This window comes from Rhinatrema bivittatum, chromosome 11 (genome assembly GCF_901001135.1).
Source record: "Rhinatrema bivittatum chromosome 11, aRhiBiv1.1, whole genome shotgun sequence".
Classification (NCBI taxonomy): Eukaryota; Metazoa; Chordata; class Amphibia; order Gymnophiona; family Rhinatrematidae; genus Rhinatrema; species Rhinatrema bivittatum.
Window position 1 is genome coordinate 81,439,941 of NC_042625.1, and position 26,018 is coordinate 81,465,958.

General features: G+C 44.8%; 2 protein-coding genes across 9 annotated transcripts in view; both read left to right on the forward strand.

The window, feature by feature from the left end:
• Positions 1-25,302, forward strand: part of SCMH1 (Scm polycomb group protein homolog 1) — a 114,289-nt gene extending 88,987 nt beyond the window's left edge. For 5 of the 6 annotated variants that reach the window (XM_029620027.1, XM_029620022.1, XM_029620026.1 and 2 more), the window contains 3 exons: positions 11,303-11,506; positions 18,648-18,790; positions 24,127-25,302. In XM_029620027.1, the coding sequence (XP_029475887.1) occupies positions 11,303-11,506; positions 18,648-18,790; positions 24,127-24,252 (473 nt within the window). In that variant the 3' untranslated portion in view covers positions 24,253-25,302. Of the gene's footprint in view, positions 1-11,302; positions 11,507-15,126; positions 15,195-18,647; positions 18,791-24,126 lie in introns of all 6 variants that reach the window. The other variant, XR_003859217.1, reaches the window with a different exon arrangement.
• Positions 25,303-25,308: 6 nt separating this feature from the next.
• Positions 25,309-26,018, forward strand: part of LOC115100929 (schlafen-like protein 1) — a 64,160-nt gene continuing 63,450 nt past the window's right edge. For all 3 annotated transcript variants that reach the window (XM_029620030.1, XM_029620032.1, XM_029620031.1), the window contains exon 1: positions 25,309-25,484. The gene's annotated coding sequence lies outside the window, so the exon portion shown is untranslated. The remainder of the gene's footprint in view (positions 25,485-26,018) is intronic.

The following is a 26,018-nucleotide window of genomic DNA, read 5'->3' on the forward strand; positions in this document are numbered from 1 at the left end:
ACTGTACCCCCAAGGGCTTTCAGCGGGAACTTGCATCGACACACTCAAGGCCTAAATCCTTGATGCAACCTTTGAAGCAGTCTATGCACCACACAGAGTGGAATCGGGTCACAAACATCAACACTGAGCTGGAGAGAGTGTTACAAGAACATGCCATACTGGATCAAACCAAAGGTCCATCAAGCCCAGCATCCTGTTTCCAACAGTGGCCAATCCAGGCCATAAGAACCTGGCAAGTATCCAAAAACACACGGGAGGAGATGCAAGAGATAGGATTCTCGGATGTCACCTCATTATCGGATTCCTCGGACTCCAAGGTCTCTTCCTTCTCCTCTCTGAGTTTATTTGGACATCTCCTTGGTCTCCAAACAAAAAAGGAGGTCTCCGCAGTTGCAGGAACCACTCAAAGGAAGCCAAACTTCCACAAGTGATGGCCCCTTGCACCCACCGGTCCCGAGACCCAATTATGATATATTGCTTGCTGCCATCCCTAGCACCTCTGGGGGGGCAGAAACCCACCTTGGGGCGGAAGGCCAAGCAATCAAAGCTGTGGGTTCCTTCATCTCCTAAGAAGAAAGACCTAGCTGAGCAAGCAATCTCGCAGATTTCAGCAGTTCTCATGGGGCTCTTTGCATCCCTGGATCCCAGTGACCAGGCTGTACCTCCGGCTAGCCCGTCTTCCGAAGAGGGCCCTCCAGGGGATGAATCGACTGCACAAAGTCCAGGGGAAAAGGTTCCAAGGACAGGAAGGTCGCATCCATCACAATTCTCTCCCCAACCAAGTTCACACTTGGAGGACTCACCTCCCAGTTCTCCAGGGTCATCTACCGAGTTGCCATTGGACCCACCTGAAGAACTGCCTGAGCCCTCCCCACCAGATCTGTCTTATTTGAAGTTCATAGAAGAGGTGGGAGCAAAGCTCAATATAGAAACCAGAAAGGTTCCGGATCCAAGAGCTGAAGTCCTGTGTTTACTGAAGATTTTTGAGGTGCCAGCCGAATTGACGGCCCTTCCCTCCCACAGTGTTGCGGTCTTAGAGAAAAGTTGGGAGTCCCCATTCTCTACCCTGGCGACCTCCAGGAAAATAGATATAAAGTTTAGGATGAGAAAATCCCCTTACTACACATCTCCTCAACTCCTGCATGCCTCCATCGTAGTGGAATCCGCTATGAAACAGGCTAAAAAGACAAGGTTCCACTCCAGTACGGCTCCAGGGAAAGACAACAGTTATCTAAATGGCTTTGGGAAATGATCCTTCCAGACCGCCATGCTGGGGGCCAAGATACAGCAACACCAATTCTACATCACCCAGTATCTTTGAGTGCCTCCCTGTTCGGAGAGGGTTCGTCAGGCACTGGGCTTCTGCAGCAGGTGCTGGACATGGAAGAGGGATTGTGACACCTCCCCCGCACCATTTACGAATCGTTTGAGACATTGAGACCTCCTCCGCATCTGCCATAGCGGCTCAGCATCTAACCTGGCTGAGAGTCAGCACCATTAGGGAGGATGTACATGAAAAACTGGCGGACCTACCCTGTAGAGGGGACAACCTCTTCGGGGACAAGCTGTGAGAAACTGTCTCGCAGCTGAAAGAACAAAACGTAGCGGTCATGTCCTTAGTCTCCCCAGTGGACCAGTCTGTGAGTGCAAGGACGTATTATTCAGCCTATCACAAGCCCACCTTCCAATGATGCCCGTTCCGCCCCTACCCGGCATTCCAGCAGCCTCAGCAACAACAGCAGAGGGGCAGACCCAGAATCCAATACCAACAGCAACAAGCAACTACCCCCACCCCGAAGCCCCCACAAAGTTTTTAAGGCCGACAGGGCCACCCCCGCCAACTGCAGTGGGGGAAGAATAGCACAGTTTAATTCCTGGTCCACAATAACATCCGACCGCTGGGTGCTGGACATCACTCTCAAAGGTTACCAACTCAACGTCAAATGTATCCCCACGCTTCCCCCAGCCAACCATTTTCCACAAGGGGGGGGGGGCAAATCCTCAACTCCTGCAAGCAGAGCTATCTACACTGCTCGTTCAACAGGCCATCCAAGTAATAACACCGTAACAACGGAACAAGGGGTGCTATTCCTCATACTTCCTCATCCCCAAAACATCGGGAGGCCTTCGTCCCATCTTGGACCTCAACACTACCAGTAACAAGGTGCTCCACTCCCAGGATGTTTTCCAAACGGCTAGTAGTGGTGGTGGCCTACCTCTGACGGAAGGGGATCCAACTGTTTCTTTACCTGGATGATTGGCTACTGGTAGCCTCAGACATCCTGACCCTACAGAAGCATCTAGGAGAATCAATTGATTGCTTGCAAGTGCTGGGTCTGGTGATAAATCACGAAAAGTCCAATCTCCAGTCAACGCAGGGCCTGCAGTTCATTGGAGCAAGAATCGACGTGATATTGAGCAGAGCGTCCCTACCAAGCGAAAGGGCAGAAACCCTACGCCCACTGGCCAGATGATTGCAGGCAAACCCACAACCTTCTACCCATAGGTCCTCACCATTTTAGGTCACATGGCACCACACACCAGGTTACACATGCATCGCCTCCAATGGGGTCTCAAGGCGCAGTGGACACAATACCATCAGCCCTTATTGGACATAGTTCGCCTCACCCAAAACTGTGTGGAAGGACAAAACCTGGTGGCTGCAACCGCAAACATTCATGAGGGGCGCCTTATTTCGGAATCAGTCACATCCTTACCTTGGACGCTTCACACAAAGGATGGGGAGCTCCTCACCTTGGGCCACCTTAAAAAGCAAGGCTTATAGTCTACGACAGACCGAGCTCAACAGATAAACCTCCTGGAGCTTCAGGCGGTTCGAAATGCCCTTCTAACCTTTGTAGACCAGGTTCGGGGCAGGTTCACACGGACAACCAGGTAGCCATGTTCTACTAAACCAGGAAGGAAAGTCTGGGTCATGGAAGCTGTGCAGAGAAGCGATGCGCCTTCTGGATTGGGCAGTCCAACACTAAATCGCGTTGCACACCACCTATCTTCCCGGGGTAGCGAACGAGAAAGCGGACGGTCTAAGCAGGATCTTCCATCCACATGAATAGTCGCTGATCCAAAAGGTGGCAGACTACATTTTCGCCCATTGGGTACCCCAACCATGGACTTGCTTGTGACAGCGCACAACAGAAAGGTATGCAGATTCTGTTCTGTATTTCCGAATCCACTGAGGTCTGCACAGGACGTCTCCCTAATTCCTTGGTCGAAGGGCCTTTTCTACACTTACCCTCCAATCCTGCATCTATCAAGCACTATCCAGAAGTGCATAGAGGATGTTGCTGACTTCATTCTGATAGCCCCAGCATGGCCTCATCAACCGTGGTATGCTTATTTCCTCAGTCTGTCAATAGCTCCTCCCATTCCACTGGGACAGGGACCGGATAATCTATCACAGGAGGGGGCTGTCTTTTGCACCCTAGGTAATCCTCGCTCCATCTTACAGCTTGAAGGTTGAAAGGACAATACTGACTGAACAAGGGGTGTCGACGGCAGTCCAAAATATACTGATTTCCTCGCGCAAGGGCTCCACAAGGAGAAAGTATCAACTCAAGTGGAAGCTCTATTCCAGCTGGTGCCAGTTCCATCACATAGACTCGTTCGCCTGAAACCCTGCTGGGTTATCTCCACACGCCTTACCAGCTGGGATTGGCAACTGCCTCAGTACAAGTCCATGTAAGTGCGATAGCAGCTTATCACCGGCCACTCAACGACTTTCCAGTATCTAATCACCTGCTGGTCTCTCGTTTCATGAAAGGCCTCCTGCACCTCAGGTCCCCAGTAACCAAACCTCCTGGGCCATGGAATGTGAGTCTGGTGTTAGAACAGCTCATGTTGCCACCATTCAAACCACTGGATAATTGTCTCGTTAAATATTTAACCTGGAAGGTGGTGGTTCTCATAGCCCTGACTTCTGCCAGGAGAGTTAGCGAATTACAAGCATTAGTACACTACCCTCCTTACCTGCAGTTCCACTATGACAAGGTGACCCTTCGAACCCATCCCTCCTTCTTGTCCAAGGTGGTCTCTGTGTTCCACCTTAATCAGACTATCACGCTACCAACATTCTTCCCTAAACCACACAAAAATGGAAGAAGAGCGTCTGCATATCCTGGACTGCAAAAGGGCGTTAGCGTACTACAAGTGAAGAATGCATGACAAGCACAGAGCCTCGCAGCTGTTAATCTCCTTTAATCCAAATTCACCTGGACTTCTAGTGGTAAAAAGAACTATTTTGAATTGGATTTCTCAGTGCATCCAGTTCTGCTATTCCAAGTGTTCAACGTCACTTCCTAGCAAAGTGAAGGCACATCAGGTCCAAGCAGTAACAACCTCAATTGCTCATCTTTCGTATTGTGCTGCTACTAGATGTTTGCAAGGCCACAACATGGTCGACACTGCAAACCTTTACGTTCAATTGCTGCCTGGACCAGCAAACATCCTCAGATGCGGTGCTGGGTGTGGCAGTTTTGGACTACTTCATGCAGTGAAGACTCTTCACAACTGTCCACAGTAAGACAGGTTGGGCTCGCCATAGTCGAAGCAGTGTGCCAGGGGCCCATATCGGTCAGTACGAGAGGCGCAAGCTGGGGGCTGGGTATTCCCAGACAGCATGGCTAATTCAGCCCTGCTATCAACGGGAAAAAGCAAGTTTGCTTACAGTAAACAGTATTTCCGTAGATAGCAGGATGAATTAGCCATGTGGACCCACCTGCCTCCCTGGACAGCCCTGGTGGGTATCCATTACATATGGTTTTTCTGTTCTGCTATATTACAGACTGAGGGGAACGAGGGCACTGGATCATGCGGGAGGACGCGCACAGCCGCACAGAGCAAAGCTCTGTAACGGCTAGGAGAAGCTCCACCTTGAGAATGCTGGAGGACGTCCCAGACAGCATGGCTAATTCATCCTGCTATCTACAGAAATACCATTTACGGTAAGCAAACTTGCTTTTTCCTTAGCGTTCAGGTAGGTCAGTCCCAACAAGTGGGTTATGCACTTCTGCCAGCAGATGATGGCAGAGCAAAATCTGACAGAACAGCTATATAGTCCCACCCCGACGACAGCCTACCAGTATTTTCCGTCTCCAGCAGATGGTGGACATGCAGTTCTCTTTGGGGATTGCCTATGAGTAAAAAGAAGGAATCTGAAGGAGATAACAGAAAGACAAGACGTTTATATTGACATTTCTTGCCTCCTGAAGTGATACAGTGTGGTCCCTCAGTCTAGTAGCCTTGATTGGTGTGGACCAAAAAAAAAATTTAATTTCTTAGCATTCAGACATATTAATCCACACCAGTGAATTATGCACCTCTTCCAGCAGATGTCCTGCTCATGTTTCTGGGAAATTCGGTGAGGTGAGGAGGTAGTGCAGGCACGGTGGGTTGAGTAGCCATTTGGCTAGACCCTGCTTCCAAGCTTCTCTCCTCTTAGCGCGTGGTAGGCCATGAGGAGAGTTTCGCCTTTTTTGCCTCAGACCGTCAGCACACTTGGACGTGCCTAGTTGTACACCCAACTTTGTCACAGAGAAGAATGTAATCAGGAGAAAGAGGTCTGTTACCTCTACATTCGGCTGTCCCACTCATGTCTCTGGAGAGTTTGGTGAGATGAGGAGGCAGTGCATGCATGACGGGTTGAGCAGCCATTTAGCTAGCTCCTGCTTGCAGGCCTCTTTTTTGGGTGCGTGGTAGGCGGCAAGGTGTTTTCATGTATATTGTGTTGTGGGCCGTTGGCACATGTGTGCCTGTTTTGTGCATCCTGCTTATACTGGGCACCTAGTTGGACATGTGTCCTAGAAGCGTATACTTGCACACTCATTTTTTATGCACACAGTTTTTGTGCATCCATTTTGGGCGCGGATTTATGCCCGCTTATTCTAGGTGTGAGTTTTTATCATTCTGCATGCTAACAGCTATGGCGCTCGTGACCTAAGCGCTTATCTATTTGTGCTGCATGCCACATCAGGACCATTCAGCCGGAGCTTTCTTTAAGCCTGTGTCAGCGCTGCCTGGATGCTCAGAGAGATTTACCCTCTTCTGATATCTGCCTTCGATGGTCCATCTCTAAGGTATGAGGAAAGTGGACTGAGGGAGAGATAATGGGAGTGTCCCTTCCCTTGACTGAGCCGCTGGCTCTCAGGATGTCAGATTTAGGCCTATGGGGCCTAGAATAGACCAGTCATCCTTTTCCTGGGTAGAATTCTTCCAGAGATTGCAAACGCTTCTACAAGGCCAGTCTGAATCAGCATTGCCTACTAAGGTTGGTCTGTGCGCTTCAAGTGCTCCTCCGCCTGACTCCGCGATCAAGTGCTGTAGTGCAATTCAGCTTGACTAAGCTCACATGCATGTGGATCAGGATGATACAGATGGTGGTGGGGAACATTCACCCAGATTTGGAGCCATATCAAACTCTCTTTCATAGAGATGAGTTGTCGAGTTTGATCTCTAAGGCCTTGGAGACCCTCGGAGTGGCTGGCCCAGACTCCTTGAGGATGCAGAAGGTGGTTCCTTTTTTGGTCACCGTACGCAAGGCTTTTTGTTTCCTTCCCCCCCTTCTGGATGCAATCCGGGAGTTGATTGATCTGGAATGGAGTGCGCTAGAGGTGGCTTTTAAAGAAGGACGTGTCTTGGTGGGTTAATACCCCTTGAATCCACAGGCCAGAGAGCAGTTGTGTTTCCCTAAGGTGGATACCTTGATGTATTCTGTCATGCAATATATCACCATCCCGGCAGAAGGGGGTGCGGCACTGAAGGATGCTCAGGATAGGAGGATTGAGGCTATCCTAAAGCAAAACCTTTGAGGTGTTTTCGACCTTATAGGGGAGGTTCTTCTCAGAGGTCCCATTCCTTCTGCAGGTCTGTCCTTTCACCCCATAGGACCCCAAAAGGAAGCAGACTCTGGAGGTGGAGCCCCTTGGTCTTCCATTGAAGGTTTGCAGACTCATCTGTTGGTTCAGGAGAGCAGTGGCATCTATCCCTTTTTTAATCACAGGTGGATCAATATATTCTCAAAGTTATTTGGGATGGGTATGTGCTAGAATTTCTTCATATTCCTCCGGATGCCTTCATGTTCTCTCCATATAATTTCCCTTAGAAGTGGAAGTGACATTACAACGGCTGTTAAACCTGAAAAAGTGATTCCCATTCCCGAATCGCAGGCCATTATTCCAGTATGGGCATGACAAAATGGATCTCAAAGGCACCAATTCACTATAAGTCACACATTCCAGGGTAGAAAAGGTGTGTTCTGTCATCATGGTAGTTCATGCAGGGAAGTACCTTATATCACTGGATTTGAGAGAGGTGTAACTGCATATTCCCATCTGTCGGGAACATCAATGGTTCCAATGATTTGCTAATTTGGATCGTCATTACCAGTTTCAGGCCTTGCCTTTCAGGGTAGCTGGAGTGACCAGGACCTTTTTCCTAGATCATGGTGGCGGTAGCGGCAGCTGTCCTCAAGGAGGGCATTCTAGTTCACACTTATCTGGACGACTGGTTCATTCGAGTCAAGACCGTGGAAGAGAGGCTTCCCGCAGGCTGGTTGCTTGCTACAGGAACTAGGCTTGGTGGTGAATCTGGTCCAAAAGCAATTTACAGCCGTCTCAGACCCTGGAGTATCTCAAAATTCAATTTGATACAAGATGGGGCAGAGTTTTTCTGGTGGAGTCTCAGATCCACATATTGATGCTGCAAGTTCTTCTGTGTTTGACCGTGGGGTCTTATCTGCAAGTCCTGGAGTTGATGGCTGCCACATTAGAAGTGGTTCCCTGGGCGAGGGCACATAGTGGCGTAGCCACAGGTGGGCTGTGGCCCACCCACTTTGGACTCAGACTCAACCAAAAGAGCTGTCCAACACCACAGCAGCGCATTGATGACCTGTCTGTGGAGATTCCATCCCTGCGGGCACATGAGCAAAACAATGGTATCGTGGTGAAGATGTGCCTGCAAGTATTCCACATACACAACCCCCCTCCCCTGTAAGCACATGAAAAGAACTGTAGCGGTGTGATGATGTCTGCCAGGATCACAGCCCCCATGGGCAAAGGAGCAGAAGCATGACGGCACATTCAAGACCTGCCTGCAAGGGTGAAGAGGACCACAATGGCCTGGCAAAGACCGGTCCGCAAGAGTACCACCTCCAGTGGGCGAAAGATGACCATGATGATGTGATAGGTGACAGGAGGTGTGAGGGAGGCAAGCTGCAAAAGGGAAGGGAGGAAGAGTAAGAATGTCTCTCATTCCCTCACCTCCTCTCCCCATCTTACCTTTCTATCTGCCTCACTCACTCATCTTCCCTTCCTTCCCCTTCCTTCCCACTAAGAAGGTCATCTTTGCTCGCTTTCTCTAAACATTATTGCTTGGATATTAGGGCTAGGGTGGATGTCATGTTTGCACAGGTGGTATTGACTGGACTGTTGGCAGCCTCCCATCCCTTTTCGAGATTAGCTTTGGTACATCCCACTCATTGGAATTGACCTGCCTGAACACTAAGGAAGGAGAAATTACTACTTATCTGATAATTTCCTTTCCTTGGCTGCTGATGTTTGAATTTGTGGTTAGCCTTTTTTAGGGTGAGCTGCACAAAAGATGATTCTTGCTTTTCATTGAAAATTGGTAAGTGGCTTCTCAAGTCCTTAGTTTGCTAGATATGTTCCTTTGTTTGGCTGAGTTCAGTGTTCTTGTTGGTTGATAAACATAAATCGTTGGCTGTTGATAGTGTTAAAGTATAATCAGTTTTGTCCACAGTTTGGCTTTTCCAGAGAATACTGGCGGGACTATATGGCTGTGATGTCAGCTTTGCTCCGTCTCCATCTGCTGGCAGAGGTGCATAACCCACTCGTTTGGGATTGACCTGCGCTTACTAAAGGAAATTAAATTAGCAGGTAAGTAGTAATTTCTCCTTAGATCTATTTTATGGGATCTGCCAGGTATCCAGGCATTTTTTTACCTAGTTTGGCCACTGTTTTGGTTGGTATGCTGAACTTGATGGATCTTGCTCTGACCCACATAGCAATTCTTATATATATGTTTTTGGTTTTTTATTTTTTATAACTTACTGGATCAAAAACTGTTGGCACTTTGGCCATTAGTTGTATTCTGACTAGGTACATATGAATGGCCTTGGATTGATGTTAACATTGATATGTTGTGTTCTGCATGTATGCTTGTCCTGACTTTAATAAAAATGTAAATATAAAAAAAAAAATTATTTTTAATTTATTTTTTTTATTGTACCAGCACACATAGTGAAGTTCCATTGCTATTACGCAATAATAAGTAATGTCAATAATGAAAACATACTGTAATAGTTTGATTTTATACCCCCATTTTCTCTCCTACCCACCCATATCCTTTCCAGTCAGGTTAATTCTTATATTCGTATGTTTTTGTTAGTATGCTTTTAAATTTCTGTAGAAAACAGTGTCACTAGCAGCGAATATGTGCCCTAGTGTTTTCTGTCATAGTACTGATCTAAGGAGAATGATGGTTGAGACCCTGAAAGTATCTCTTCTGTTGAGAGGAACCTGCCATACATGTTTTTTTGCTTTCCTCCTGGATCACCACTAGAGAGCTGCTGGAGGAGGTGACCCATGGGGAGCTTTTGCTCTGTCTTCATCCTAATCTACTATGTTGCCATGTCAATCTCTTATGATGAATCCCAGCTGTCTACACCATTCTGATAGGAGTGGAGGAGTAGCCTAGTAGTTAGAGCAGGGAAACCAGGGTTCAAACCCACTGCCACTCCTTGTGATTTTGGACAAGTCGTATCTCACTCCATTGCCCTGGGGCCAAACTTACAGGCTGATTCTCTAAAGTGTGGTACTACTTTATTGTGAGTTATTTACTGCCACTCCTATTGTTTCTAATGGGACATATTCTCTAATAATACCTACAAAGGATCTCTGCACGCCCCTTCAACCAAATCCACCCATCATTCAGCCACTAGAGAGAGGGCCCTTTCGACAGCGGGATCAGCCATCTGGAATGCTATTCCCTCAGATCTCAGACAGGAACCCTGCATGGTGACTTTCAGGAAAAAACTCAAGACCTGGCTGTTTCAACAAGCCTTCCCCTAACTCATGCCCGTCTCAGCTATTCCACAGTTCATAGACTAAGGCCACACAATCAGTGCACTCCATTTCTACCCTGTATATTATTTGTTATAGTTACCAAGTTCACCTTCTGCCTCTGGCCTCTTTCATCTCCCCAGTTCCATTGCCCTTGTTTTATTGTAACTTTGCCTCTTCTTCTACGTTAATATTAATGTTATAACCCCTTGTTCCATGTAAACAGATATATGATCTATATCATGAATGTCGGTATAAAAAAGTACTAAATAAATAATGCATGGTAAAGTGGTAGCTCATTAAAGTGAATCAGACTGTTAGATTGTAAACCCTCTGAAGCACTGAAAAAGCAGGAAAAATAATTATACCCATTGTCATCTCCCATGTGTCTCCCTTTCTTGTCATTTGGGGCAAGGACGTTCTTTACTGTATTGTGACGTGTGTTCATCTTATTCTGTTGACATATGTTTACCTTATAGAGCTTTTTGTGCACTGTCAATGCGATTCTACATCATACATAGTCGACAGATCAGATCTCTTGATGGGTCTAGTAGTCTTTCTTTCATTCGTTTTTTGGCTGCTCCAATCTGTCCTTACACAAAAGTCAAACTGTTTCATTTAATGGGAAACACACATGATAGTGCAAGTGCTGGATATTCCGATCATTCGCAATGCAAAATTTTAAGCACTGTCCCATAGACTTATACCATATTTTTCACTCCATAAGACGCACCTAGGATTCAGAGGGGGAAAATTAAAAAAAATAAAAAAATAGAAAAAATTGTGTGCTAAACATGCTCTGTCCTCTGGTGTCTGTGCATCTTATGGAGCAAATTAGGGGAGTGCATAACATTTTTTTTTGTCCCCATTTTGTTTTCGAGTCTGGGGAGGGCCATTTTGATTACTGGCAGCCGACAGCCCAAGTGCAGGAGATCGCTCCCGGACCTCTCCTGGACCCCCGCTGGACCACCAGGGACTTTTGGCAGGTCTTGGGGGGGGGGGGGGGTCAGGAGGTTGGGGGGTTGTAGTAAATTAATTTGGCAGGTCTTGGGGGGGGGGGGGGTCAGGAGGGTGGGGGGTTGTAGTTAGATTTTTAGGTTGGTTTTTTTTATATTCGCTCCATAAGACGCACAGACATTGTATTTATTTACTTGGCGAGTGCTGAATGTATATGCCTCCAGATCTCACCATGATGTGGTCCATTATAGGTGAAACATTTGTTCTGGATGATGGCCTGCTGGGATCCCTAGAACCACGTCTGGACCCCATGGATTCTGCCTTGAATTCAGTCAATTCCTCCAGTCCCAGCAGAAGTTGCAGAGATTACCGGTCTGCAGGATACAGACATCTGCACCAACCTTCAAGCCTTACTCAGGGCAACACTGCCACCATACGGAGACTTAGCTCAGGGGGTAAGAAAGAGAAAACCTTTGGGACTGTTCACTGGCCATTCCTGTACCCCGGGTCGGTCCAGACAAGTGGGTTTATGTATCCCTTCCAGCAGATGGAGGCAGAGAACAAAATCTTTGAGGCACTGCTACATAACAGAGAGTGCCACCTTCAGTCCCTCAGTATTTCTGTCTCCAGCAGATGGTAGAGGTGCAAACTTGCAGTCTGACTAGTTTTAGTAAAAAGAATTCAGAGGAGAAGATTTTGGATTAGACTTGTTGTTCCCTGAGGTGTTAGGCACCTTCATGGGTCATCCCTCAGTTGGGGCTGGGCCATCGGGGGGTTGGTAACCCCTGCCTGTTTGTAGTCCTTTGGTGCCGGAGGCCTTGGGCAGAGATCAATACTGGGGGACTGCAGGTGGCGCACTCTGTTATGCAGCAGAGCCTCAAAGTTTTTGTTCTCTGCCTCCATCTGCTGGTAGGGATGCATAAACCCACTTGTCTGGACTGATCCATGGTACTTCAGGAACAAAAATTATCAGGTAAGAACCAATTTTCTTTTGTAGTACCTTTTGATGCAAGTTATGGGAGGATAAGAGAGAACCTTTATATATGGCTGGAGATTGTTGGTTTGTGAGTGAATGCACTTGTTTAGGATGCAGTGTAGTGTGGGTGGGACCAGAGCTCTAGATTGATCCCGGCCATCTGCAGCTTTTGAGGCCCCTAGTTGTCATAAAAATAAAAGCGATGACAAATTAACAAGTGTCTAAATTTTGAGGTGCCCTTTGAGTTTGAGGCTATATGGTGAACCTGATGGTGCTGCTGCATGCCCCCCACCTCCGTGGCCATGGGTGGGACAGTGCACCAAATGAGGTATAATAATCTCTGGGCATCTAGGATCTTAGGACACGGTGTGCAGCTTAAGAACCTTGTACAGCATCTAGTAACTGGGCTTAGAGCATCGCTTGAAATGTCTTTTAAGGTTTGTCGGTCACAGGCAGTCACTGTAGTCCTAGTCTCTACATGGAAAGGAATATAATATTTGCAAATGTGCAATGCAGAGCTATAAAGGGATCCTCTTCTACTCCTTGCTGAAAGGATAAATTCGAACCTCCTCCTTTAGATTCCCTGTTCTGATATAGTGCTTCTCTTTACTCTCCCTAAATCTTTTCTTAATATGTACTTTTAATTACTATTGAAAGGTCATCTTGTGTAGAGCTGAACTCTTGTATTGTCTTAATGAAATAAGATTCATTAGATGATGACACTAATACAGGTTGTGATGGCTTTTATTGGCCAAAAATAAGAATTATTCAGAGTTGATGACCTATAGGAGCTTTTGAGATCATACAGGTTCCTCCTACATTCTGATGTGAATTAGATCATGTTCACATGTGGTTTCTGTGAAGACTGTCTGCAGTGCTATCTCCCTGCTAGCAGGGGCAGTCAGTGGGCTATGTTTCATGCTGCTTTAGTCCTCCAAGCTCCTACTGCTCGGATGTCCTGCTGGTAGCCATGTTAGCAGCAATGACACAACGCTGCCACATCCTTACAAGCCTGCTTCACCACCTTCTCCCTGCCTCATCTTGGAGTCTTCTGCATTCCATGTTGTGGCCATTGTGGCTCTCTGACCTTTGCCTTAGCTCTTGTTTGGTTTTCTGTTTGTTGCTTTGTTTTCTGTTCTTTTTATAGTCCCTTGTTTGTGATTACCTTATTCTGTTTCTTTGTTCATTTGGTGGTGTGGCCACCTATTTTGTTTGTTCTGTATCTGTCTTGCATCTTGTTTGTGGGGCACTCTGTCTTGTGTGTCTGTGTTTGTGGACATATTTCTGTTCCCAGTTTCCCTGCACTGGGTCATGTGTAGGGTGAGATGGGGGAGGGTCTTGACTGCTACAAGGACTGTTAGCATGTGCCAACTTAGTCTTGCACTCAGTTCAACCTTCCTGCTAATTTTGTTTCATGGCATGGCTCCTCACACACTTCTTCCAGAATGCAAATGGAGTTGTGGGAGGGAGGGGGAGTTGGCTGTAGCCATGGCCATGAGACTCTGTCTATAAAATAGAATTGGAGGGGAGAAAGATGACATCAACTGTTTGGATACTGTGTCATGTGCTACCCTGGGTTGTTTCTTTTCCTGTCTACCCCATGCTATCCCCTACAATTGTTAATCCTATGGATATGATAGAAGTCTACAAAATCATGAAAGGACTTGAACAAGTTAATGTAAATTGGTTATTTACTCTATCAGATAATAGAAGGACCAGGGGGCGCTCCATGAAGTTAGCAAGTAGCTCATTTAAAACAAATCGAAGAAAATTATTTTTCACTCGGTGCCAGAGGATGTGGTTACAGCAGTTAGTGTAACTGGGTTTAAAAAAGGTTTGGATAAGTTCCTAGAGGATAAATCCATAAACTGCTATGACAGTAATTAATAAGCAATAGTAGCTTGTAATCTGTCTTATGTTTGGGTAGTTGCCAGGTACTTGTGGCTTGGATTGACGACTGTTGGAAACAGGATACTGGACTTGATGGACCCTTTGTCTGACCCAGTATGGCAATTCTTATGTTCTAATAACTGTTTTCTGGGCAATAGCAGAGGCAGTGCAGATCTGACTGATATTTTTGACATGGGCAGCATTTGTTGTTTCTGATCTGTGTGTCTGCAAATTTTTGTCTGCCTCTGGCAAAGCACCTGAGATCTGCCACACCAGCTGTTTCCGGAGTCCCCAGTGGGGATTGTGATATCTGGATCCCTGGATGGCAATTTATCAATAGATGTTCTGCTGTGGCCATGGCATTGAGTGGATGGAGCTGCTGCAATGGAAGAACCTGAGATGACTGCAGGGACTACTGCGGCTGTGGAGGTCCCTGATGAAGAGAGAACCAGTGATCCCAAGGTGATCGTGGAGAACTCTTGAGTATCAAGGAGGATGGGGAGGAAGTACAGCTCAAAAAGTTTTGTAGAGACTACCAATCTGTTGATTGCTGAATCAGACTTGTCCCCTGGCTCTGCTTTATTGGTGGGCTGTGAGGGAGAGATTGGGGAAGTAGAGGAGATCATTAGAGGCTTTATAGATGATGACTGAATTATTCTGTGTCTACTGGGATGAGAGCATCAGGGCAAGATATATCTCTAGGATTAAAAATGTTATTTTCATATATGATGGAGATAAAAGGATACCATGTGGTGACTGTTGAAGAAAAAATTTGCAGGTTACAAGGGATGTATAGTTCCCAAAGAAAGAAAATGTACTGGCATCAATCTGGAAAACTGTGTTAAAAATAAGAACTAAAGGTTTGTTCATTTTCTAAACTAGATTCTTACTCGTATTGACCTATTTTTCCCTTACCTAGTGGAAGTCATTAAGTACTCTAGGGAGTTAGCTGCCTGATTGCCAGGGCTTTTTATATTTCTGAATGGAAGAGTAAGGTGATACTCAGGAAAAGGCAGAGGGACTGACCAGTCCCTCTGAAATAGATATCTACTTTGAATATATCTAATCGATCCACAGATTTTCTTGTTTTGCCTCTGTCTAAAGTTTCTTGGTTGAAATGGTATTACAACAGAGTAAAAATCTCATTCTCAAAACCTATTTTCATTTGAAAGATGATATATATTTTTTTTTATATATCCCTTTGTGTAGAAATGTTTCCTGAAGATGCTCTGTCTTCGCAGGCTCGTAGGAAAAAGTTCCTCACCATGCAGGATGAGGTAATTTTGGTAGCCACTTTTCCTTTATTCCAAGTGCTGCATCGTTTATAAAGATGTTGATGCTCTTGGGTTTTTTGAGCATTTTAGATCTTTTGTGTCATTTCACAAAAATGAATTCCCACTTGAAGGGCTTTTCAGGAGATGTGATGTCTCTGCACAACATAGCAGCATTATTCAGTGAGTTCCGGTCAGAGGCACTAATTTAAACCTAAATTTCTGCATTTATAAGCCGCAGCAGTGATATTTGCCGGTGTTGGGGATTGTGTGACACTGAGGGAGAGATGTCAGTGCAAAGGGAAGCTGCCGAACATAAACATTATTTTAGTGTAGGTGAAACAAACTCTCGGTTTGGAGTCCAGCAGTTGTACCACATGGGAAAGATCACCCTCGTACTCCGAGGAAAATGGCGAAAATGCAAGTAAGCTATTTCAGGATGAAAAAGATTTCACCCGAGTGGAGATAGGAGCATCGTTCCGAGAGATAGAGAGGGACATAGCTGCAGTAAAGGGTGAAATCTTGGGAACCTTCTCCAAGCTGCGTCATGACCTCACTGTCAGGGTCATTCTTTAAACTGTGATGTGCTGTTATTGCGTGCGTGCGGCCTTTATTGCCAGCAGTACCGTGGGAAATAACACCTTTTCCCATGGTCTATGGGGGTGAAAGTGTGCGGCCAGGCTGCAACCGCAGCGGCCAAAAACACACCACTGAGATGTGGCTGGCTGCATACTTTTGGCCCCCCCCTTTTTTTTTCCCGCGGGCCATCATTCCGCTGTATTTATAGCAGAATGATGAATCCCGGGCTGAATTTGGGGGCCAAGTGGATGAGGTTGAGCAGCGAGTAGAGAAGCAATCCAGGAAGTTGGTGGAACTTTAGTCTTGTGTGAAAGAGCTGGAAACATCTAATGTAGAACAAAGGAAAAACTGGAGGACTTGGAAAATTGGGCCCATTGAAATAATAATCGCATTCGGGGTCTGCCAGAAACTAGTGAATACACTTACTGTGTGGAAGTGGTGCAGAAAATTGGTAAGGTGCTATTGGAAGGTGGTGAAGTGGAGATGCCTGACCCTGTACAAATTCAAATTGAGAGAGAACATAGGGCATTGGTGTAATGGGTTGGAAAAATTGGTGATTTTGTCAGATTATAAACACACATTTATAAGCATAGAGGTTTTACTTATAAGTCTGAGAATAAGCAATAATAGCATACAAGATTAAAGTTTGTATTAAAGAATATGTACACAATATTTTCCTCACAGTTCCCAGTGTGATGTATTTTGAAAATCTGGGAACACAACGCGCATTGGGAAATCAGAACAGCTTATCAGTCACTTCATTAGCCACTGATAATGTTCCAAAGGTTTTCCTCTGATTTCAAACAGTTAGTTTGAAGTAGGTCTTTTTAAGTTAATTCTTGTGACCTTTGCTCTAGTTTTCTTATCTGGCCATTCCCCATGTGTTGTGAGAACGGACAGTTAGCGCCTCATCAGCAACAAGCAGCTAGTTGTGGCCTAGAGGCTAATGTCCTGTTTTCCTCAGGTATCTGCACAGTTAGCCTTTCTGAGTAACTGCTCTTTCAGTATATCTGATCTCGGGACTTGTTTTTTGTTACAAGCAGGCTAAGAAAAATGGCATTTATTCTCAGAACTTGTAGGCCTTATATCAAATAATTACACTAATATCAGTGATTCCTCTGCTTTATTCTTTTCTATCACGGTACAGTACTCTTCCGCAAGCTAAATAACTCCTTAAGATTTCCCACAATTGGGACTGTGATGCCAGAATTTACCATGAGATATTGTTTGTCTCCAAGACATTCCAGTCAAAGAAAAATTGATGGACAAAGCAAGAGGGCTGTGCGCTTTCTATTGGGAGTCTCATAAGTTGGAGATTGTTGGCGATTTATCAGCTGCTACTCTAAAAGACTTCCAGGAGATAACAGATGTGCTGAAGAGATGCAATGTTCAGTATAAATGACTTTTTCTGTTTGGCCAAAGCTTCACTGTCAGGGGAGCTGCATTTACTACTAAAACTTTGTAAGAGGCAAGACGGCCCTTGCAGAGAGTGGATCTAAGTGAGGAGCATGAAGAATGGCACATGCAAGATGTGAAGATGGCCGCTGAGATCTCTTCTTCTCCTCAGTGTAAATTTTCTCCAGGGTTGACGGAGTGATTTTTTATAGATGGAAACAGCAGTGTCTTTATAGTTTAGGACAACTCTGCGAAAGAGTGGTGATGTTTTGCAGCACTTAGGCAGATCTGTACTTTATAAAGAGAATTTATCCCTATCTTCAAATTCAGCATGATCGGTTGAAGTGGGCCAGAACAAGGATCGGTTGAAGTGAGCCAGAACAAGTTTTGAAATTCTGTGAACTAAGCCCTTGGGTTTCAAGGCTGTCATTTTGAAGATTTATAAGTATTTGGTCATGCAACCTTGAGTAAACTTAGGCATAAAGAAGCTCTGAGGTAGAGTACTGGGAGGATATAAGATGATGTATTCCTGAATCTTCATCTCTGCCCTTTTAGTGGAGAATGTTTACAAGATATCTCATTCCATCCTGATTGCAAAAACCTTTTGGTCAGGTGTCTAAGTGCTGGAGGGGATGTAGGGAGGTGGGAACAATGAGCCATATACAGTTGTTACTTTTTGGAAAGCTTTTCAGAGAGTTATACAACAGATGATACATATCGCAGTAGATTTGGATCCAGAAAGCATCATCTTTAATTTCATAATGGAGACTGCCTCAAATATGCTTATTTTACAGATTCTTAATAGCAGCTCGGTGCGAGGTAGCTGCCCTGAGGAAGAGAACGTTAGCTCCAATCTTTTCTCTCTCTTCAGTTGTCTTTGTATAAGTCTGCATGATGGAGAAGCTTGCAGTGATTAGAAGGGACTTGGTTGTCAACCTTCCATAAAATGTGGCAGCCCTTTGAACTGTGGAAGGAGTCACACTTCTATCTTGATGGCAGGGGAGGTTTGTTGAGAGGAGAAACAGTTATGTTTTTTAATGAGTTGGTTTATTATATATTTTGTATTGTGGATAACTGTAACAAACAGTTTAAATTTAAAAAAAAAAAAAAAAAAAAGGGCTTTTAACCTTTCTTCACCTTTCCTGGTTTACACTTGGGGCTTAACTCCATAAACTTACCTTTTTCATCCTTTTGTTATAGCTTTGTTTATTTGCTTATTAAGTTCAGTCTATCTTTCCTTTTGTATATGTGTGAGATACTTAATTAAAGGCATTGCAGTGTGTTTGAGGTTTTTCTTTTTGCTCATTGTGTATTCCTTGCTTGTGAAGATGTCTTTTGCTTATCACTTGTTGATCAAAGGTGAATATTGCTGTCTGCCAGTTTTTGTTTTGGACTTGTATTTAAGATTTGAGATAAGAGGAGATTAAGATTGAAATTTAGAGAGAAAAGTATGCTGGTTCTCTCTTACTTTTGTTCCTCTCCTAGGCTCGGACAGGTATTTGGTGCCGCAGGATCCCTCCAAGATTTGCTGCCGGGATCCTTCTTCCTGGACTGTGGAGGATGTGATGCAATTTGTACGAGAAGCAGACCCCCAGCTAGGACCTCATGCAGACCTCTTTAGAAAACATGTGAGTGCCCTGATAAGTCTCCCTCCCATGTCCAAGATATGGCTGCTACCTCAGATTGATTCACAGAGCATTGAATGAAAGGATGATTGGAAAACAGAATGGATGAATGGGGAGGGTGGGGGAAGTGGGGATGGAGGGTGGGCAGAGGAAGTGTAAGGATTTTTGAAAGGGTGAAGCCTGGTTCAATGGATGGCAGTGGAGTCTGGGATAGTGCATGGGTTGATGCGTGGTCTTTTTATTTTTATTTTTTTTTAAGGTGAATAGGCTGGGAAGAAGGGCAGGTGAGTGAGGGGGCTGTTGTGGGTGGACTGAATGGCAGTTCAACGAAAAAAACTCTATCTTTGTACTAGTCCTCCAATTCATCCAGTTGGAGTTGTAATTTCTCTATAATATTTGCACTGACTTTTAGGGACATGTTAAGGGATAATTTTGAAAGCCATTTATGCACATAAATGACTCCTTACAAAATTGCCCAAAATTTGTGGGCATAAAAGTATTCAGGTAACCCAACTTTGTCCAAAATCCAAACTCCATCCTGCAGAACACGTTTTATCCCAGGACAAGCAGGATATAATCCTCACATATGGGTGACGTCACTGGATGGAGCCCTATCGCGGAAAACTCTGTCAAAGTTTCTAGAAACATTTGACTGGCACACTGAGCATGCCATGATCTCTCGAGCCACAGGGGTCTCCCTTCGCTCTTGGATGAATTTAGTATTAGTTTAAGCTTGCGAGGAGGGAGCTGATTTCCTGAAGGCATTTTTCCCAATATTCAGTTGTTTTAGTAATGGATTCTTTGAGTGGGATCACGATTTGGACATCGTCAGCATATAGAAAGTGTTTTAGATTCAGTTTGGTTAGCAGCTGGCATAGTGGAAGAAGGTAAATGTTGAAGAGTGTGGGGGATAAGGAAGAACCCCGGGGAACTCCTATGGTGGAGTTATAGCGGAGTGATTCTTTGTTGTGAATTCTAACCTTGTAGCCTCTATTGGTGAGGAAAGTTTTGAACCATGTAAATGCCGCTCCTGTTATTCCGATGTTTGATAGCTGGTTTAGGAGGATGGCATGGTTGACTGTGTCTGAAAGGTACCAGAAAGATACCAGACTATCTCTGGTACCTTTCAGACTCTGGTCTCCAGACTTCCTCGGTCAGGGTACATTTGAGTGCCATTTCGGCATACCACACGTGAATAGGGGATGCCCTTATATCAGGGCAACCCCTGATCAGTAGGTTTTTGAGAGGTTTAGTTCAACTAAAACCCCCTTTACGACCTCTAGTCGCAGAATGGGACCTTAATGTAGTACTGACAAGACTCATGCGTTCTCCTTTTGAATCCATTGATTCCTATGATGATAAATTTCTTACATGGAAAGTTATCTTCCTAGTAGCTATTACCTCTGCTAGGTGGGTTAGTGAGTTACAAGCACTTGTCTCACACTCACCATACGCAAAATTTCTACATGACCGAGTGGTTCTCCATACTCACCCTAAATTCCTTCCTAAGGTGGTTACGGATTTTCACTTGAATCAGTCCATTGTCTTGCCCACATTCTTCCCAAGACCTCACTCTCTCCAAGGGGAGAGGGTCTTACACACCTTATGCAAGTGCACGTTTACAGTCTATTACCTAGACCGCACTGCAGCCCATAGGAAATCCACCCAGCTCTGTTTCTTTTGATAAAAACAAACTAGGTAAGGCAGTGGGCAAACAAACTCTCTCCAACTGGCTAGCACTTCATATACGCCGATGATGTTCAGGTCCTCATTCCCATAACTGACACCATACCCAGGGCCCTGAAAACATGGGAAGCCGCACTCGTAGCCATCAGCTCCCTGCTCACCGATAATTACCTTGCCCTTAACACCTCCAAAACGGAGCTCCTTTTCATTTCACCCCCCCCCCAATAACAGCATTAACCCTACCCTCATTCACCCCCCACCACCACCTCTTTCACTCAGTACACTCGCAGCCTTGGGGTCATCCTCTATAACCACCACAACCTAAAAACATTCATCAACGCCACCTTGAAAGACTGTTTCTTCAAGCTCCACACGCTAAAGAAACTGAAACCACTGCTCCACATTAATGATTTCCGCACGGTTCTGCAAGCCACCATTTTATCCAAACTCGATTATTGCAATGCCATTCTCCTTGGCCTCCCCAAAAATGCCCTCCGGCCCCTACAGATGCTCCAAAACTCTGCTGCCAGCATCCTCACCAATGCCCACCGAGGAGACCACATCACCCCTATCCTTAAGCACCTACACTGGTTCCAGTTAACTCCCGGATCATTTACAAATCACTTACCCTAATCCATAAAGCTATCTACAACCACGACATGCCCTGGTTCAACGAACACCTCCAAATCCGTACCCACGACAGACCCACCAGAGCTCAACACATTGCCACGCTGCACACTCCCTCACCCAAACTGTCCAAACTTAAATCCACCAAGCAACGTGCCCTCTCCCTCGCCGGGCCCACCCTCTGGAACAAGATGCCCCCCCCCCGGTCTTCGCCAAGAATCTTGTCAAAAAAGATTCAAACAGAACCTTAAGACCTGGCTCTTTAAACAGGCCTACACCTAATTTCCCCCCTAAACCTCCTCTTACCCCCCTGTAAATATTTCAAGCCAATATGTCCCTGTTTGTTTCATGTATATACCCAATATGCCCCTCCCTGTACGCCCTTGTAAATATTTCAAGCCAATCTGTCCCGGCTTAATGTTTCATGTATATACTCTCAACCCAATATGCCCTTGTTTAATGTTTCTTGCATATACTTTTATGCTCCTTTAAATTGTCTCTTGTTGATTGGTTGGTTATAGTTACTACTTAGTTCGATGTAAACCGAGTTGATTTGATTTGTATCAAGAAAGTCGGTATATAAAAGCCTTTAATAATAATATATACCCTGTTAACCCATCCAATTCCCAGTCTCCCGTTATTTCTCTTTGTTACACATTGTTACTTGTTCTCTGTAAAGCTCCTTGCTGTTTTGAGTTACCTGTAAACTGAGATGATGTTCCCAACGTATCCCGGTATATAAAAACACTTAAAATAAATAAATATAGAGTTTTGTTACGAAAAAGCAGGCCTTTCCCTCCAGGGACGAGTAAAGGCGCACTCAGTCAGAGCAATGTCAACTTCAGTAGTGCACTATCATTCAGTACCAATTGCTGACATTTGTAAAGCTGCAAATGGAGTTCTCTTCACACCTTTGCAGCACATTACTGTTTGGACAAAGAAGGACGACAAGATTCAGCTTATGGACAATCTGTCTTATAGAACTTGTTTCCAGTATAACCCCAAATCCTTCCACATCCACCCTGCTGTGATTTCAGGCTTCCTCAATTTTAGCCAACAGTTCTACAGTTGTGCCTGTTGCACAAGTTGTGCGCTGTTGGTCCAAACTACATACGAGTCAGCCTGTAGCTTGCTAATCACCCTATGTGAGGACTATATCCTGCTTATCCTGGGATAAAGCAAAATTGCTTACCTGTAATAGGTGTTATCCCAGGACAGCAGGATATAGTCCTCACAAAACTCACCTGCCACCCCGCGGAGTTGGGTCAGAATCGTTTTGCTATTTTATTTTTGCTAAAGGCTTATTGCTACAAACGAGATTGAAGGGAGACCCCTGTGGCTTGAGGGATCATGGCATGCTGGGCATGCTCAGTTGGCTCAGTGTGCCAGTCAAAAGTTTCTAGAAACTTTCTGTCAAAGTTTTCCATGATGGGGCTCTGTCCAGTGACGTCACCCATATTTGAGAACTATATTCTGCTGTCCTGGCAGGTAAGCAATTTTGCTTTTTGTGTGCATAAAATTATGGTCTTACTTCTGATTTTAAAACTATGCACAAGTTTTGCTCTGTGTGGGACTGAGCGGTGATCCCTCAGGCCTGGAGGCACAAATCTTGGACTGACTCCAGCCTTTTAAAACCCTTTATCTTTACTTCCGAACAGTGTACACTCAATACTCACGGCTTCCTTTACAGCTCAGTGTTTGGACAGTGATATTCTACAGGAGCTGCCTTCCTCCTGGAGATCTGGGTCTGGTCTGACTATCCCCACTTGGGTCCCAGTTCTTATTCCTCCCCTACTGGGTCCCACTCCCAGAACTCTCTCTCAAGGGGAATTAAGGTAGACCAGGTATCTACCCTGGTCCTGCACAAGTTTAAGGGGGGGGGGAGGGGGGGGAATAGGGGCACTCTGTCATACCCTGCAAAGAGCAAGTGTAACTTTGTGTGGGTGAATGTGAGTGCATTATTTTAGATAATTTTCAAAACAATTTATACACATAGGTTTGCTTTGAAAACTGGTGTAACTTATGTGCATAGTTTCCATGAGTGACCTGCAATGTTATAAAATTACCCTTCCTGCGACTAATTTTTTTTCATAGGGTTTACTTTCAGTATCCCACCAAAACGTGTCCCTTAGCAACCTTAATAGATCATGACAAACAATTAAAATGCATTTCTCATGGGCCATGCAAAGATGGAACTTTTCCATATGATCCACATGAGCGAGCACCAGGTTTCCATGTATAAAACAGATTCAGAACATTGCCCAGTCTCTGTCTAAATACATATACAATGTAAAACACATACCCTTTACCTATTATGAAAAGCTTGTGTACTTTTTCTGCCCCTGAGAAAAGAGACATTACAGAGGAGGTCAGGGGAGTGGCTCTTTGTGCAGAAATGCCTTTTTTTTTTGCCAATTATATTAGACAGGTCCTTATTGTGCTTCATATAGCATCATCAGTGTGCACAGTCCTGTACGCTGTGAGGTCACTATTCAGAGAACCTATGAGCAGGTACTTTATTCCTATAACTTTTATATATTCAGCGGAACGTTCCCTGAATAAAGTTAAGCTAATAACTTTAGGACATCTATTGTACTGGACAGCGCTCAATGCCTGCACTCCCCGGCTAAAGTTTAGTCCCACTCCCAGAATGCAGATACATTTTGTGCACAGAATGAGTTGCGCTTGCACAATTTATCCACTCAGCAGGGGAACTATTCAAATCTTGGCTAACTCCAAAAGTTAGCCAGACAAAGCCTTTGAATATTGATCTGTGTTTCATCCCCAAAGCGCTCATGCTCTGCTCTAAGTGAAGAAAGATTAACTGATTTGTTCAAGATCCACCCAGAAAGTAGAGCAGGGAGGTCAATCAAACTAGGGCCTGTAGGTTCTTGGCTCTGTGTGCAGACACCCCTTACCCCCCCACCACCATGATATGCTAGAAAGGACTGTTTCTGTAGGTATCACATCTCCCTTCCCCCTCTCCATCTTGGTTCTAATTCTGCATTGTCCCTTTGTGCTTGCAGGAAATCGACGGAAAGGCGATGATGTTGCTTCGGAGTGACATGATGATGAAATATATGGGGCTGAAACTGGGCCCAGCACTGAAGCTGTCCCACCACATTGACAAACTGAAGCAGGGCAAGTTCTGAAGGGTCATGGACAGGACAGTCATTGGAAATGTGCTGCTCCTCACACACTAATGCTCCAAAAGCCACGGAACATCCATCCCAGGAAAGCATTATGGCTGAGGAGTATCGCCGACCTTTCCAGTACAATCAGAGGAGAACATATGAGGTCCCTCTGGAGGGGAGAGGGGCACAAGCACTCTAAAATAATGAACCTCTTGTTCAGTGTAAAACTTTATTTAGTATTCAACAGAAACAGCTTTGAACTGTTAACTCCCCTGCCTTTCTTGTGGAGGGGAGAGAAGAATCCACTTTTTTTTTTTTTTTTTTGTTACAGAATCTTATACAATGCACTCTGGTTTCCTGCACTGCTGGATCGTTTAATGATTTCCAAGGAAGTCTCTTCTCTAATTAATTGGAGGAAGATTTGGGGGGGTGGGGGAGTTTTGTTTTTTTTTAAACTTGTTTTGCCTCCAGTACTGGAGGTGTTATTTTAGCACTTCACAATAAGCCTGAGTGTGTCTAGCACAGTATTTGCACTGCCTGTTGTGACAGAGGGCAAGGCTTAGGAATACAGTTTGCCATTTGTTAATGGTATGGAAGGTATACAGCAACATCTATGCCACAACAGGCACCAGAGGCAATAGACAAAAAATGGTCATCCAAAAAGAGCAAGCAGTCTAAACTTCACACATCTCTTCTCTGATTATAGGGCGGTGTCATCTTCGGGAGGTGCCAAAGCTTGAGACAGCTGCATTCTTTCTCTCTATTCAAGGCAAGAGATTCTGCCTCCTGAGAAGCACTTTTAAAGGCAGGACCTATTTTAAATAGACCAGTACAAAGTGATACTGGAAAATGTAGCAGACCCATAGATGTACACTAATCAGAAAACCCAATATCCATTATTTAGACAGGAAGCAGCTTTACCAATGTCCAATAACATTACACATGCTGATCTACACTCCAAGTTAGAGTGTGCAGTGTGGATGTTTTCTCATGAGCGAGAATGTATCACTCCTGCTGCTAGAGAAGAGGCTGTTTCTTTAAAATAATGAAAGAACTTTTTTTTTTTTTTTAAAGGCTCCTAACGTTTCCTGCCACTGCTTTATCATATGTCTGATGCTTGAAGAATCCTTGAAGTGAACTACAGAGCTTTATAATCTGTTGGACTGTCGAGAGTCCTGGAAACTGAATCACAAAGCTTATAACCTATTCTGGAACTCCCAAGGTGTTGGAAGCCGAATCAGAGCTTTAAGGTCTGTTCCGTGACTCTTGAGGGTCCATGGAACTTAAATTAGAGTTTAATTTATCAGTGGGGTCTGTGTTGGAATAGTCCAGCCTTTATTCTTCATTCTATTTCCCTCACACTGAATGGCTCTTTAGGCTCTATCCTGTAAATCAAATCTGATTTGTGGGCCTTAAGAGGACCTTTGTACATGCACATTTTATCACCCCCTTAAGAAGAGAGATCATTTATTGCAAAACCCCTGCCTTCTATAGAAAAGATTGCTGAGAGGGTTGTGCAAGGAAGCCAGAGTGTTGTGTTATCACTAGACGCTGGAAGTTTTTCCTTGAGAAGGGAACAGCATTGTGGCTTAGGCTGCATCCAGTTGCCCTGGGAACTAGGTTTTTGTATTTGTTAAGATTTGTGGGAGTTTTGTTGGTTTTTATAAAATTTCTTCTGCTGGGTGCAGTTACTGCTGTCATATTACTTGTCTACAAATATTTTCTTATTTCAGTTGAGTTAAAATAATGCTTTGAATGCAAGTATTCCAAATCCAACTCATTAA